This window comes from Bos grunniens, chromosome 1 (genome assembly GCF_055505025.1).
Source record: "Bos grunniens cultivar Pamir isolate PY7600 chromosome 1, Bosgru_T2T1.0, whole genome shotgun sequence".
Lineage (NCBI taxonomy): Eukaryota > Metazoa > Chordata > Mammalia > Artiodactyla > Bovidae > Bos > Bos grunniens.
This window is the reverse complement of record NC_141165.1, coordinates 29,283,265-29,299,698: the sequence shown is the minus strand read 5'-3', so window position 1 is coordinate 29,299,698 and position 16,434 is coordinate 29,283,265. Positions and strand designations below refer to the sequence as shown.

General features: G+C 41.6%; 1 protein-coding gene across 2 annotated transcripts in view; it reads right to left on the bottom strand.

Annotated features, from left to right (window-relative positions):
* The window catches only part of TRIM42 (tripartite motif containing 42), a 29,850-nt gene that overhangs the window by 6,488 nt on the left and 6,928 nt on the right, over nucleotides 1-16,434 (bottom strand). Inside the window, exons 3-4 of one of the 2 annotated variants that reach the window (XM_086316728.1) lie at nucleotides 7,903-8,726; nucleotides 3,610-3,834 (exon numbers count right to left, since the gene is read on the bottom strand). In XM_086316728.1, coding sequence (XP_086172854.1) covers nucleotides 3,610-3,834; nucleotides 7,903-8,726 — 1,049 coding nt within the window. Of the gene's footprint in view, nucleotides 1-2,823; nucleotides 3,835-7,902; nucleotides 8,727-16,434 lie in introns of those variants that run through there. The other variant, XM_086316726.1, reaches the window with a different exon arrangement.

Here is a 16,434-nt window from a genome sequence, read left to right as displayed (position 1 = left end):
TGTGCAGCAGCTAAGACCCAGTGTAGCCAAATAAATAACTATTAAAAAAAATGATAGAGGGATTTATTGAATCATCAAGTGGATCTATGTGACCACAAGAGTCCTTCAAAGTAGAAGAGGGAGAGGCAGAAGGGAACCACAGAGATGATGACGTGAGGGCTCAGTCTAAAGTTGCTAGTGTTGAAAATAGAGGAAGAAGCCATGAGCCGAGGAACGTGGCAGCTGCTTGAAGGCCGAAAAGGCAAGGAAATGAATTTTCCCCTGGAGCCTCTAGAAATCACATAGCCCTGCTCACACCTTAGATCTCTGATCCCCAGAATTGTGAGTTAAGAGGGAAATTTGTATTGTTTAAGCTACCAATTTGTTATAGGAGCAATAGGAAACCAAGGCAAGGGGAAAAGTTAGATTTATCATGGAAAGACTTCCCAGAAGTTTGAAGACTTCCCTGGAGATTTGAAGTCAGAGGGAGACAATGGGGTGAGAACGGAGGCAGTGGTCTAGAGGAAGAGCAGGAGGAGACGGAGCCCACAGAGTACATGATTGGTCCAAAACCACGTCTCGATTCCTTCTCAAACATCAGTGAAGCTCTTGGATGTTAGAAGCTCTCACCTGGGAACTAGGGCCAAGAGGGGTGAGCAAGGACAGCATGATGCCTGTCCTCACTGAGTCGCTGCCTAGTGGACTTGGGGCTTGGACCAGGGTACGCTGCTCAAGCCCAGTACTCTTTCTGATGTATGATTTTGCTTCGTAAAGAAAAGTCCCACTCACTGCTGTTGTTTGGACAGCATCCTTCCAGAGTGTGAGGCCAGGTCCCCGAGGCTGAGCCCACCCTGCCCAGACTTCACTGCATCTGTTATCTGATTATGGTGCATGGGACGAAGAACTCCTGCCTTGGATGAGACCTAGGTTCCCACTCAACTCCTTCGGGTTACATGAGGCCAGTCAATTTCCCTGTCTGAGCCTCAGTTTCCTCTTCTGTAAACTGGAGGCAGTAACTGCCTGCCTTCGAGCAGCTGGGATGATCACTGATAATGAATATACAGTGTTGGACACAGAGTCAGCCTGCAATGAATGAGACCTTTAAAAAGTGTTAAAGTTAATTTTCATGCTTCATGTATTAGACTGCAAATAAAATCCCTAAAAAATAAAATCAACAAGCCACATACTATGAAAATCAAATATAAAAGGTGTTATTTCACTTCCTTAACAAAAGGATGGGAATATTGCATTTTGGATAAGAAATGATTCTGCTGCCTCATTACGGCATTTTAAATGAAACCTTTCAGGAATACCTGCATAGTACTGATGCCGAAGGAAAAATATTTCGATTTTATAGGAAAGAGCTGAAGTCATTACTTTTATGAAGCTTTATAAATGTCATTCAAACACACCATCTTATTTTCATTTGCTATTGAAGCCTTTACTTATGCAAATCATGACAAATGTTAAGGAAAGCTGAGTTTCCCCTGGAATGCTAATATAATCACAAAAAAGGAGGAAGAATTACTTCTGAAGGAAAAATCTATATTGCAGCTCTGTGAGTCAGATAAAAATGAAGCTTCCAGAAAAGCTCATTAATTAGAGCTCTGCTTATTTAGAAATTGTGTTAAAAAGAAAAGAAACTGGAATGAGTTTTCTTCCTTTATAGGGAGAGCAAACGCTGGACCTGAACAGTTTCAGGGGGATGTTGCTTCTCAATTGATTGTAAAATAGCACGTAACAACTTTCAGGCCGCTTCCAGTAGTTTGCAATTATCAATTTTACATATCAGTTTCTTTCCTCTCTTTTATGTAGACATTTGTTAATATATTTATTTGTTTGGTCACATTTTCACTCGTGTATTCATTCAATAACCATTAAGACCCTGCTGTATGCACAGTGCTTTGGTAGGCATTGTGGGAGAAAGAAAGATGAATTAAATGTGAATTTTGTTTTCAAGCAGTTCAGAGTGTAAGAGGGATGACAAAATATCTACCTAAGGAAGGCTGACACGCTTTGGTCTCTCCACCCACATCTTTGTCCCTTGCATCTAAAAATGACTTAAGATACATGTTAAAAAAAAAAACCAATAACAGCACTGAGTGCCCTTCATGGGCAAGACATTTCAGAGGAATTTCTAAAAAATGAGAAGGCAGATGGAATTAGATTGAAGGAAAAATCCATAGTCAAAAGGACCTGCTGTCAAATGTGGCAGCAGCAGAGGGTGTTCTTTGCTCTGGAGAGAAGGGTACCAGCAAGAACTGGGCTGTGGGGCAACTGACCGACAGGGTACCTGGCTGGGGTCTAACAGGGGGAGCAACCAGGCGACTTTCTCATCAGTCACTCTGCCTTCCCGTGTGAGTATCTGACCTCCGTGGAGGGGGAGGGGATGCACAGGGGTGCTGTGCTCCAGAAACAGCGCATCGCATCGGGGTGGAGTAGAAGGCCCCCATCCCCCCAGGAGACTTGTTTCAAGTGTAATGAGCAACAGCACAATCCTCCCACTTCCTTTCATCACTAGAGGTAGCAACCAGTCAGATTCTCAAGTCCAAGGGCATGGAGCTAGTCAGACTGTGTTGGTCACACACGGATTGCACCACAAACCTCCAAAACCACATGCAAGCTGAATTTAGGGGAGGAGAAATGATGGGCTAGCTAACAGTGGTGCAGATTGGACAGAAGCAGAGATGGAAGAAGGGTGTGTGTGGGAGGGAGTAGAACGAGAGATACTGATGGAGAGACTGAGAGAAACTGATGACTTGCCAGTTTTCTTGTGTATCAGGTGTGTGTCCCACCTGGAAGTGGTCTCATGAGAGTCCTCTCTCTCTGCACTATAAATTTCTCTTTTCAAAAGTCAAAAGGAATGGATTTATTCTCTTTACTTCTAAAGAATCTCTGATTAAGATATAATTTACTGATTCCTAAGAGCACTATCATGGTTGTACAGTGAGATAGTTCTAGGCAGTCTTGGCATTTTTCTTCCCTTTCTCCTTTGAATATCAATAAAATTACGCCCCTGAATGTATTTCCCCTGGAGATACAAGGAAGAACCAGCCTTGCATCACAAAAAAAGAGGAATAATCTTATCCCTTCCTTTTTTGGAATCCTTCCTGGCTTGCTCACTGGCAACTCCTTGACTTTCAGATACACAACAAATACATTTTTTAGTATAAGTATTTCCTAAATATGGCATGGGATACACTAACACTAAAAAATTTATTCATTGCATGCATCCTGTATTTATATTGGTTAAATCTGATACACTATCTTTGCTTGAGTCACCACGGGGGCTCATGTGTCACTTTTTTTGTCCTTCTTACACCAAGATTATTTGTTTTCTAGACTTTGAGCTCCTTGAAGGCAAGAATTATGTCTTATTTTCCTTGGCACCTCTACATCCTAACCTGATACCTGGCACGAATGTTTTCTAAATCAGACTGAGGTGATGATTCTCAGGCCTCATTGGCAAAGTTGGTTGAGGCCAGGGCCCCTCTCTGTGTCCTTGAGTAGTAAGTTTTCTGGGAGTAGAGGGGCCTGTCACAGGGTGAGTTCCATGATCTCGCGATCATCCTGACAGGTGCATCCAAAGTGGATCAAGAACATCTGTCTGAGAAATAATGTGTACAGTACCTTGCAAATGTCACTCCACTGCCCGGGACCGTTATCATTGATGGCTCGCACTTTAAACAGATACTCGGTGTTGGGGGTCAGGTTGTGTAGCTCCAGATTCTGCTGCATTATGTCCCGAATTTGTCCACAGAGCTCTGTCCGCACATTGTTAGGAGGGGAAGTAATGAGTTCGTAGAATTCCATCTCAAAAGAGTCCACGTCTTCTGTTGGGCATGTCCAGTAAACCTAGGAAGAAGTGGATGTATTAGTCGGGTATTAGCAGACACCATGCAGTTTTCTTTTTCCTTGAAGCTCGGTGTTGTTGACCCCATGGGGTAAGTTTAAACTGATTCAGTCCCTCTAGCTGCTGAAGACCTTGTGCAACAGTCTTGAAAGGCTGGGTGATGAGTCCTGACATGATGTTTACTATGCATTTTAAGAACAGATGGATGCTCCTCTGGCTTCTGTTCCTGTCAGTCAATGTGGAGGTGATCTTGCCCTCTGAACACCACTAACCAAAGTGTCTACCATTTACTGAACATCTGTTATGCATCAGATTGTGTCAGACATGGCCTGACTCATGTGGTCCTCACAACTCCCTCAGAGGGAAATTTTATTATCCCATTTTACAGTGGGGGGCTTCCCAGGTGGCGCCACAGTAAAAAGCCTGCCGGCCAATGCAGGAGACACAAGAGATGTGCGTTCAATCCCTGGGTCAGGAAGAATGCCTGGAGTAGGAAATGGCAACCCACTCCAGTATTCTTGCCTGGAAAATTCCATGGACAGAGGAGCCTGGAGGGCTGTAGCCCATGGGGTTGCAGAGTCGGACACAACTGAGTGGCTGACTATGTATGTAGGTATTTTACTGTGGAGCTCAGAAAGGTTACATTTAGCAATTTCAACTAGAAGTTGAAAAGTGTATATATTTCAACCCTTCATTTATATACAAAAGAGTTGCAAAGAGGTGAAATTACTCATCCAAGTAATGGAGAATATATTTTCACACTCAAAGCATAAAATATCAACTCTTGGGAAGAGAAATATTAACAAATGTTAATTAGTAGATTGTGCCTGATGTATAAATATTTTATAATAACTGTATTTTTAAACATACATTGCGTACTTTATTTAAATTTTCATAAAATTAAGTGTTATTGTGTGTACAGGGAGCTCAGCCCAGTTGCTCTGTGATGACCTAGACGGGTAGGATGGAGGTTGGGGTGGGAGGGAGGTTCAAGAGGGAGGAGATGTATGTATACTTAGGGCTGATTCACGCTGCTGTATGGCAGAAATCAACCAACATTGTAAAGCAAATATCCACCAATTAAAAATATAAAAATGTTGTTGTGTATAAAATAAAGTTAATTTATAACTACTCTTATAAGTATACATATTTTAAAGTTGCTATGAATTTGTATGATTACTTTATAATTATTTTTATATATTTACACTTTTAAAAGTGTAAAAAGCCTGACTTATTAATGTTATATAAATGTATAAAGTTTTTAAACATTTTTTGATTATCAAAATGTACTCGTTTTAAATACAAACTTGGAAAACACATAAAAAGTATAAGAAATAAACATCTCTTATAATCTCAGAGTTCAGTTAATAATTATTACTTTCCAATTTTAGAATACACACAAATACAAAAATGTATGTAATTTGGATTATATTGCTTTGATTCCTGCTTTTTTCACTTATTGCATTTTATATATGTCCCTATATCATTAAAAATTCATTAAAGCACCATTTTAATAATTGCCCCATAAATGATTTAGTCCTTCTATAGTTGAGCAGTTAGGTTGTCTCTAATTTTACACTCTAATAATGATGCATTGAACGCTTTGGGGCATGGATCTTCATCACGTTTTTAGTAATTTCTTCAAGAGGGATTTCTAGAAATAAAATGGAGTTTTTATAAAAAAACTCTTTAAGATTTTTAAGATACATAGTGACAACTCATAAGACTAACTTAAAGAGTATTTCCTGTGCCAAAAGGAGACAATAAATTTAAGATTTACCAAAGGAGAAATGTGTAGGGGTAGAGGTATAAATTAGGAGCTTGGGATGAACACACACACACTACTGTATATAAAATAGATAACCAATAAGGACCTACTATATAGCACGGGGAACTGTATTCAATATTCCATAATAACCAATATGAAAAAGAATCTGACAAAGAATGAATATATGTGTGTTTGTAACTGAATCACTCTGCTGTACACCTGAAACTAAAAAATCATTGTAAATCAACTATTCTCCAAGTAAATTCAAACAAACAAAACCAAATATCCCCAAACAAAAGAGAACTGTTAGTCAATCATCACTCAAGAGACATGCCAATACTGATTTCAACTTCTGTATCCCTGAGCACTGTGATTCCTGTGTGAACTATTCCCCACGATCCTGAAATAGGTGCATTTCACCTATTCAGGTAAAAATATAAAAAAAATGATATTTTTACACCAAATACCACTGTCTGGCAGTAGGTTTAGGTGCCCTATTTTGAGAGTCAGTGACTTCACTGAGCTTTCCTATGTACGTTCCTTTCTTGAATTCATCAAGGGACCGTTTACAGGTGGCATGGGGAGACTGTTCTCCAAGCTCAAGTGTAGGGCAAACATCACCAGTCGTTCCCATCCAGAGCTGGATCTTGCCAACCTCTCAAGTGGTCCGAGTTGCATGGAGATGAGACCTAACGCAATCCCTGACGCAATGTCACATACATGCAGGTGTTGCTGATCTAGTACCATTTGGAAGTGTAGGTTCAGCTGCTTCGTTGTGGGGACCTGTTACGTGAAGGGCAGAGATACATTTGCTGTGTCTGACAGCCCATGGGAGGATATGTTCTATATGTTCTACCTTGCAACATAAGGTCATTCCTGGAGCCAATTATAAATGCCAAAACATAGATTATGATGTTTCAGGAGAGTAAAAAAGTAAGGCTTGGTCAGTGTCTCCCTTTAATTTTCTTGTTTCTACATCCTTTGATACTGAAGTGTGGTCTGCTAATTGGCAGCAATGTCAACATCTGGAAGTCTGTTAGAAGTGCAGAATCTCAGGCCCCACTGAGACCCACTGAAGCAGACTCTGCATTTAACAAGATTCCCAGGCACATGTTAATGTTTGAGAACCACTAGTTTAGGCTTCAAGGATGTTAAGTGTCTTTGTGAGTGCTCTCAGATCATGAGGACAGAAGGTGGATTCTGCTACATGGGAGCAGGCCATGGGTTGGCTTGGGAATTGTCCCTCTAGTGGCCCCAAGAGGAGGCAAGATATGCTCTCATAGAATACATTTTTTCCTCCCTGGATGCTAATGCTGCTGCTGCTGCTAAGTTGCTTCAGTCGTGTCCAACACTGTGGGACCTCATAGACAGCAGCCCACCAAGCTCCCCCGTCCCTGGGATTCTCCAGGCAAGAACACTGGAGTGGGTTGCCATTTCCTTCTCCAATGCATGAAAGTGAAAAGTGAAAGTGAAGTCGCTCAGTCGTGTCCGACTCTTAGCGACCCCATGGACTGCAGCCTACCAGGCTCCTCCATCCATGAGATTTTCCAGGCAAGACTACTGGAGTGGGGTGCCATCGCCTTCTCCAATAGAACATTATATAAACTATTCAGTTTAGATTCAATCAGCTAGATTTGAAAGGAATGTTAAGAGATGGGCTATTTGTTCATATTAGGCCAAGAAGGTCAAGGAAGAGTCACATCCCTTGACGCTGAGTGATGGCAGTTGTAGAGGTCTGTGAGAGATACATACCCTCCCTCACTGAAAAAAAAGCTGAATCTCAGGAGATAAGAACTGGAATTCCATTGGGGATTATCCTTCTAATCTTTCCAAATCATGAAGAGTCTAGATATTTTCTATAGAAAAAGTAGCAATTTATAGGAATCACAGCTGATAAATCATGGAGCCTGCTTTTCTAATTCCAATTTCTGTTCTCTTTCTACTGTTACAGGCTTTCCTTTGGGAAATATTACCCTCTTCAAGCAGTCTCTTCAAATTACTTTGGTTCCCAAATTGCAGTCTCTTTCAATAGAGAAGCTGTCTTTGAAGTGGAATTGGGGCTTTCAGATGCATATCTGGCTATGAGTTAAATACATTGTTTGGTTTAAGCCAATCTCGGGCTCTTAAGACTTCAGGAACTTTTCCCTTTTGAATGGACTGACCACACAGAGTCCAGAGGAACAGATCTGAGTGACCATATCCGAGTGGTCAATGAACTAAGTGCAAACTTTCCTGACTACCCACCTCCATGCCATAGCTCACACCCTCCCATCTTTCCTACGGGGCCCAGAGCCTTTCTTACCTTGGCAGCTCTTGGATACACCAGAGTCTGGTAGATAATAATTGGGCCTGGAGTCTGCACAGAGCTATCGTTGAATGAGTACCAGTTGTGGAAGCTATTGCTATTCTGCACAGGCTGGTTTTCTACCCCTGCGCTCCAGTAGGTATAGAGGCCATCTGTGGGCTTGGCAGGTGCAGCTGACTGGGCTCGCCCATAGGCTTCCAGACCTACCTTCGTCTTCTCACAGGCAGGGGCATTGAAGGACAATAAGGAAGAGCTTCGCTGGTATATCTGCTGGTTGTTGAAGCTGTGGGTGCTGAAAGTGACCTTCCTGGCGATCATCATTTCTGACTGCAGGGGATAGGGGGACTGCAGGGAGTCCCCAGAGGAACACACCTTCTTGGGTCCTGTGGGGAAGAGCTCGTGAATGGCACTGGAGAGCTCAGCGAAGTCCAAGGGCATGCAGTTCAAGGAGTGTAGCCGGAGCTGTGGGTCGGGCCTGTAAGTGCTCTGGATGCCATCCTCGATCTGGTCCACCAGGATCTTGGCTGACTGCAGGAATGCCACTTGGCCTGTCTCCTTCAGCGCCTCCTTGGAGTAGGCAATCAGGCCATCCATTTCGTTCACCTTCATGGTAGTGACGTACACATACTTTTCAATTTCCTTCTGCCTGGATACCTCCAGATTCTCTATCTGCTCCATGATGGTTTTCTCTTTCTCCTGGAGAATGCTGCGCAGCTTGAGAAATCCATTTCTGATCTCTTTTCGCTTTACCTCCTTGTCAGCTTTAAAGCTGTTTTTTAAAATATTGAATTCCATGAGGTCATTATCAATTTCATAGCGGACTGCAAAACAATCAAGTTAGTTACTTCAGTTAAATTTTTCAGTTCCCCAGATATCAAAGCCAGTGGCAAACTGGAGCATACTAACTTGGGCTCCAAGGAAGTAGGTGAAAAGGGAGGAAAACCACTTGTTGCTGGGCTGAAAGATGCTAGTATAGGTTTATAAAGTGACTCTGGCCCCTCTCCACACACCCTTCTCTTCCTCTTTGTCTAATATTTCCCTTAGGTATGACAGCCAGCCTTCCCTGGAATACTTCTATCTAATAATTCTTATAGCCTTGGGTCTAAAGGTGGAAGTTCAAGGCCACCCTTGATATTAGTTTTCACTCAACTTTACCTGTTAGCAAGTTGGACTTGAGAAGAGGTGATGTCACAAAGTGGTGGAAATTCCCTATGTGAAAGCCTAAGCTTTTGCAGGGGTGGGAGAAGAAAAAAAACTTCTGATGACTACTTCTAAATATTGCTTTGTCTCATTCACCAAAACCCAGCCCTAGACAATAGTGGCAAATTAGCAAAGTTCCCCTTCACTGTGGCTTCTCTTTGACATGTCCTTTTCCTCTGCTGGGGGCTTTGACTCTCTTGGGTTCAGCTGGACTCCCTGTCTTGCCTACCCCACCTCCCAGTTCCTTTCCAGAAAGGGTCTGCTGTTACAAGTCAAGGAAAACCAAGTTCATCCTGCAGCCTTGACATGGCATTTGGATTTTAAGTCCACTCAACTGTTCAACAACTATTTATGGGACACCTATTCCACATCATATACTTTTCTAAGCTCTAAGGATATAGATATGAGTATGAGAGACCACTGATGCCCCAGGAATGCACAAACCCAATGATGCTGCAGTGCAGAGGATGCCAGGGCAGGGTGAGCATGTGGCCCACCTCTTTCTGTGAAATGGCAACTTCATTGGCTTTACAGGGTTTTAGGCATTTGACAGCAATTTGAATACAGGTTAACCTTCTGTGGCCTATTCTAGAGGTAAGGTCCTCTCCAGGAAAGGGTGACTCTGCAGTAAATTGATGGGCTATAATCCTTTCCAGATTTTACTCGGCCGTGGGGATGACCAAATCTTGGTTGGTAACATGGTCCTGGATCCACAGTAAGTTGGATTTCTGTGGGTGGTGGTCTTTGTGACAATGATGTGCATTAAACCCTAGGGTTCTGGCAGACTGTGAGAACAGGACAACAACTGTCTTGGTTACCACTGTGACTAGGATATGTAGAGGTGCTGGAAAGGTGTTTGTTGAGTGTAAGCCATTCTGTTGTGTTTTCTCACATCTTCAGGGTGAATGTCAGTAGTGTTGCTTTCTGGTCTACTTTCTGAGGCCCTCATTTCCTCTGCCCACCTCCTTCCTCATACTGGCTCAGAAGGGTGGATGGAGAGGCAATACAGATGGGGGCTGAACAGGGGAGTATCAGGATGTGATTGCAGTGGTGCTGAGAAATGCTCCCTGCCCTCCCCACATGCAAGCCCTGCTTGTGACTTAGGGTCCCAGAAATTCCACTTAATGATGCACTGGTTCCTTTGACTCTTCAGCAGTTACTCATTGTTAAAGATATTTGAATAGGAAATTCCTTGCTTTATTAGGGATTAGTTAGGTATCTGTAGAGCAGAGTCCAGAGAGACAAGATAAAAATATCTTGACGAGGGGAAAGGGGGGTTATCAGGAGAGGAGAAGAGAGGAGAGACCAGAAGCACTACCTGCTCCCCCGACCCATCCCCTCCCCCCTCCCCCCTACAACCAAATGTGGTTTTGCAAGAGCTCTTCTTAGAACAAATTCAGAGCAAGGTCTCTTTCAGGCACTGTATTTAAAATTAACTACTATTAAACATTTATTATAGATCCAATCCATACATTATCATGTATTACACCTTGAATCATATCCATATATTATTATACATTGCATATAACTTCCTATGAGGAAGACATCATTTCCATTTATAGAGGCCACTAAGGCTCAGAGAGGTTAAACGACTGTCCAGTGTCACACGGCAAGTGGAAACCAGGGCCTGTCCCTAATTCTATTTGCCTAACCCCAGAGCCTTATGTTTTTAATTGCCCCAGTTGCCCTTCTCAGCTCACTGTGAGCACCAGAATCACCTGGGAAACTTAAAGAAAAAGAGAAATCTCTTAACTTTACCTGCTCAGTGAATCAGGCTGAGCAGAGGCTTAGGAATCCAGGTGAGACTGTCTGCAGCTAGATTTAGAATCTAATCCAGGGAACCTTCAGGGGGTCTTATTAAAAATGCAAATTCTGATGGGGTGGGACCTGAGGCTCTGCATTTCTAATAGAATCCCAAGTGATTCCCATGCTGCTGGACTTGGACAAAACTTTGAGAAACAAGGCACTAGACTTCTGAGCTCCCTTTAAGCCAGTGGTTCTCAACACTGGTGTCACGTTAGAATTACATGGGAGTTTTGAAAAATCCTCATTGTTTAGCCTTTACCTCTATGGGGACAGGATGCATATATCAGATGTTAGTAAAGCTTCCCACTGGTCCCAGTGAGCAGCCAGACACTGCACAGCATCAACCCAAACTGAACCTTCTCTTCAGAGCCCAGAGCTTCTCAAAGCGTGGTCTCAGATCACCTGATTTTAAATTATGTGGAGATCTGTTAACAATGAAGATTTACAGCACCTCCCTGAAAATGAATTGAGTCCTTAAGAATAAGTTTGAGCCCTGGTTTAAAAAAAAAATTTTTTTTTTAACAAGGATGGACAGGCTCAATTTTTCCCCTATGTCTGAATGGATATGCCATAAAGGTAGCCCTTTCCCAGTGGCTGGGCTCATTGGAATTTGTAGTGATGTCTCTTCATTGTCTTGTTTTTCAGGTGTCCCGGACTTTGAGAAAATGATCCCAGCGTGACTTTGTTAAAGACCCAGGCTTTCTATGATTGCATGAGGCCCATAGCAGGCTACATGCAGCATCCCTTTCCCTAAGCTGAGGCTCTGGAGAATCCAGTCAAGCTCCGGCCATGGGTCCCACCTTAAAAAAATCCAGTAGGAACAAGTGGGGCTTCCACTGGCCTGGCAACATGGCTCCTGTAGGATTTCTTTAATATAAGGGCTTCCCTGGTGCTGCTCCCAAACTTAATAAATGTCCATTGACAAACCATGTTTCTAGGCATGGAGCAATTGAGAAATCAAGGTGTTCCTGAAACAAGATGGTGAGATGTCCTGAGAGGCATAATTAGCAAGGTCTGTCTCTGACCCACCTCTCTGTCCAATGGAACCTTTCTGTGCAGTTCAGAGGAAAGCTGCCCCCTTGTCATCTGTTCAGACATGCTTCTATGGACACTGAAATATCTGACAAGGGAGGAGTTAGGCTGATCTGGGGCATCCTGGTCACTTGACTCTAGGCCACCACTTAGAGGAGCAGGCCGCAGGTGGTGGCGGTGGTCGCTGTTGTTTTTCAGTCTCTCTGTCTTTAGATTCTGGCCACTGTTTAGCAGAGTAGGTTTTCAAATGAGTGCTGTGGAATTAACACAAATTTTGGACTCAGAGAGACTAGGTCACCAGTTGTCTTATCCATGGAGGGAATTTTAATGCCTGTACTATAAGATTATTGAAAAGATTAGGCAATTCTTCTGAAAGGCTTGGGTAAAGTAGGCCTCTGTTCAAGGAAGCTGTTCCCACTGATAAAAGGGCCTAAAAAATAAATAGAAAATCTTAACAGACCCATAACAAGCATGGAAATTGAAACTGTAATCAGAAATCTTCCAGCAAACAAAAGCCCAGGTCCAGACGACTTCACAGCTGAATTCTACCAAAAATTTAGAGAAAAGCTAACACCTATCCTACTCAAATTTTCTTCCAGAAAATTGCAGAGGAAGGTAAACTTCCAAACTCATTCTGTGAGGCCACCATCACCCTAATACCAAAACCTGACAAAGATGCCACAAAAAAAGAAAACTACTGGCCAATATCACTGATGAACATAGATGCAAAAATCCTTAACAAAATTCTAGCAATCAGAATCCAACAACACATTAAAAAGATCATACATCATGACCAAGTGGGCTTTATCCCAGGGATGCAAGGATTCTTCAATATCCACATATCAATCAATGTAATATACCACATTAACAAATTGAAAAATAAAAGCCATATGATCATCTCAATAGATGCAGAGAAAGCCTTTGACAAAATTCAGCATCCATTTATGATAAAAAAAACTCTCCAGAAAGCAGGAATAGAAGGAACATACCTCAACATAGTGAAAGCTATGTATGACAAACCCACAGCAAACATTACTCTCAATGGTGAAAAACTGAAAGCATTTCCCCTAAAGTCAGGAACAAAACAGGGGTGCCCACTTTTACCACTACTATTCAACATAGTTTTGGAAGTTTTAGCCACAGCAATCAGAGCAGAAAAGAAATAAAAGGAATCCAAATTGGAAAAGAAGAAGTAAAATTCCCACTGTTTGCAGATGACATGATCCTCTACATAGAAAACCCTAAAGACTCCACCAGAAAATTACTAGAGCTAATTAATGAATATAGTAAAATTGCAGGATATAAAATCAACACACAAAAATCCTTTGCATTCCTATACACTAATAATGAGAAAACAGAAAGAGAAATTAACAAAACAATTCCATTCACCATTGCAACAAAAAGAATAAAATACTTAGGAATATATCTACCTAAAGAAACTAAAGACCTATATATAGAAAACTATAAAACACTGGTGAAAGAAATCAAAGAGAACACTAATAGATGGAGAAATATATCATGTTCATGGATCAGAAGACTCAATATAGTGAAAATGAGTATACTACCCGAAGCAATCTATAGATTCAATGCAATCCCTATCAAGCTACCAATGTTATTTTTCACAGAGCTAGAACAAATAATTTCACAATTTGTATGGAGATACGAAAAACCTCAAATAGACAAAGCAATCTTGAGAAAGAAGAATGGAACTGGAGGAAGCAACCTGCCTGACTTCAGGCTCTACTACAAAGCCACAGTCATCAAGACAGTATGGTACTGGCACAAAGACAGAAATATAGATCAGTGAAGAAAAAGAAAGCCCAGAGATAAATCCACACACCTATGGACATCTTATTGTTGACAAAAGAGGCAAGAATATACAATGGAGAAAAGACAATCTCTTTAATAAGTGGTGCTGGGAAAACTGGTTAACAACTTGTAAAAGAATTAAACTAGAATACTTTCTAACACCATACACAAAAATAAACTCAAATGAATTAAAGATCTAAACGTAAGACCAGAAACTATTAAACTCCTAGAGGAGAACATAGGCAAAACACTCTCTGACATACATCACAGCAGGATCCTCTATGACCCACCTCCCAGAATATTGGAAATAAAAGCAAAAATAAACAAATGGGACCTAATTAAAATTAAAAGCTTCTGCACAACAAAGGAAACTATAAGCAAGGTGAAAAAACAGCCTTCAGAATGGGAGAAAATAATAGCAAATGAAGCAACGGACAAACAACTTATCTCAAAAATATACAAGCAACTCCTGCAGCTCAATTCCAGAAAAATAAACAACCCAATCAAAAAATGGGTCAAAAAACTAAACAGATGTTTCTCCAAAGAAGACATACAGATGGCTAACAAACACATGAAAAGATGCTCAACATCACTCATTATCAGAGAAATGCAAATCAAACCACAATGAGGTACCATTTCAAGCCAGTCAGAATGGGTGCGATCCAGAAGTCTACAAGCAATAAATGCTGGAGAGGGTGTGGAGAAAAGGGAACCCTCTTACACTGTTGGTGGGAATGCAAACTAGTACAGCCACTATGGAGAACAGTGTGGAGATTCCTTAAAAAACTGGAAATATAACTGCCTTATGACCCAGCAACCCCACTACTGGGCATACACACTGAGGAAACCAGAATTGAAAGAGACACATGTACCCCAATGTTCATCGCAGCACTGTTTATAATAGTCAGGACATGGAAGCAACCTAAATGTCCATCAGCAGATGAATGGATAAGAAAGCTGTGGTACATATACACAATGGAGTATTACTCAGTCATTAAAAAGAATACATTTGAATCAGTTCTAATGAGGTGGATAAAACTGAGCCTATACAGAGTGAAGTAAGCCAGAAAGAAAAACACCAATACAATATACTAACACATATGTATAGAATTTAGAAAGATGGTAATGATAACCCTGTATGCGAGACAGCAAAAGAGACACAGATGTATAGAACAGTCTTTGGACTCTGTGGGAGGGGGAGAGGGTGGGATGATTTGGGAGAATGGCATTGAAACATGTATAATATCATATATGGAACAAATTGCTAGTCCAGGTTCGATGCAGGATACAGGATGCTTGGGGCTGGTGCACTGGGATGACCCAGAGGGATGGTAAGGGGAGGGAGGTGGGAGAGGGGTTCAGGATGGGGAACACGTGTACACCTGTGGTGGATTCATGTTGATATACGGCAAAACCAATACAATATTGTAAGTAATTAGCCTCCAATTCAGAGAAGGCAATGGCACCCCACTCCAGTACTCTTGCCTGGAAAACCCATGGACGGAGGAGCCTGATAGGCTACAGTCCATGGGGTCGCTAAGAGTCGGACAGGACTGAGCGACTTCCCTTTCACTTTTCACTTTCATGCATTGGAGAAGGAAATGGCAACCCACTCTAGCGTTCTTGCCTGGAGAATCCCAGGGACGGGGGAGCCTGGTGGGCTTCTGTCTATGGGGTCGAGCAGAATCGGACATGACTGGAGCGACTTAGCAGCAGCTTCCAATTAAAATAAATAAATTTATATTTTAAAAAAAGGGCCTGAAAGTGTCAATGAGATCCTCTTATCTACCCTGGTGGATATACACACAGAAATTATTGGGCTCTTTGCTGATATCTGTAAAATATCATTGTACCGGGTTCCATCATGAGAACTTGAGTCAGTTTCCCTTATAGAAACTACAACTATGGTATATGTAGTATTTACATATACCATGAGTAGGTATGCAGAGGAATAGCAAGCTGTGGACTAGAACATTATTGGCTATCTCTGGGTATTTGCTACCAGTTCATTTACTTTACTGCTTGCAGCTTTGGGGGAAATTGAAAATAGAGGTAACTCTCAATATCACTTAATTCTTTCCCAATTCTTAAAATTGGGAAAATACTGCAAGAAATCCATCCTTAAGGACAAAATATCTTAGACAGGCTCACAGAACTTCAGAATACTACAGGATCAAGCTCCTTCATTCTCCAAAGAGCAATATGAGGCCCAAGGTCATGAAAATTATAACCAAGATGATAGAATCTTTATGCATTTACTGTGTGTGGGATCTGTTTTTACTTGTTTAAGATAGAGTAATTCATTTAATCCTCACAAGGAGTTATTACTATTGCAACAGGGAAGAACAAATCTGACTCCATATTAGATCTGTTGTTTTCGTTTTAACCTTTCCATTAATGTTTTAATCTATTCCTTTCGTTTTGTGTTTTGTTAACCTGTGCTTAGTCCTGCTGACTCTGCACATTTTGTAAAAGAATATTGCCTGTAGCCTGAAATATAAATGATAGCCTATTCTCAAGACTGGGATCTTCAAGAGTCCATTCATATAGAGATTAAAAGTCGCAGAACAGAGAATGACATTTGTTTTGTTGCAGGTTTGCAAGAACATGGTGACCTGATCTAGGTGGACAGATGCAAGAACAAAGGATATAGACACCAAGAAGTTTGCAGCACCCAGCCTT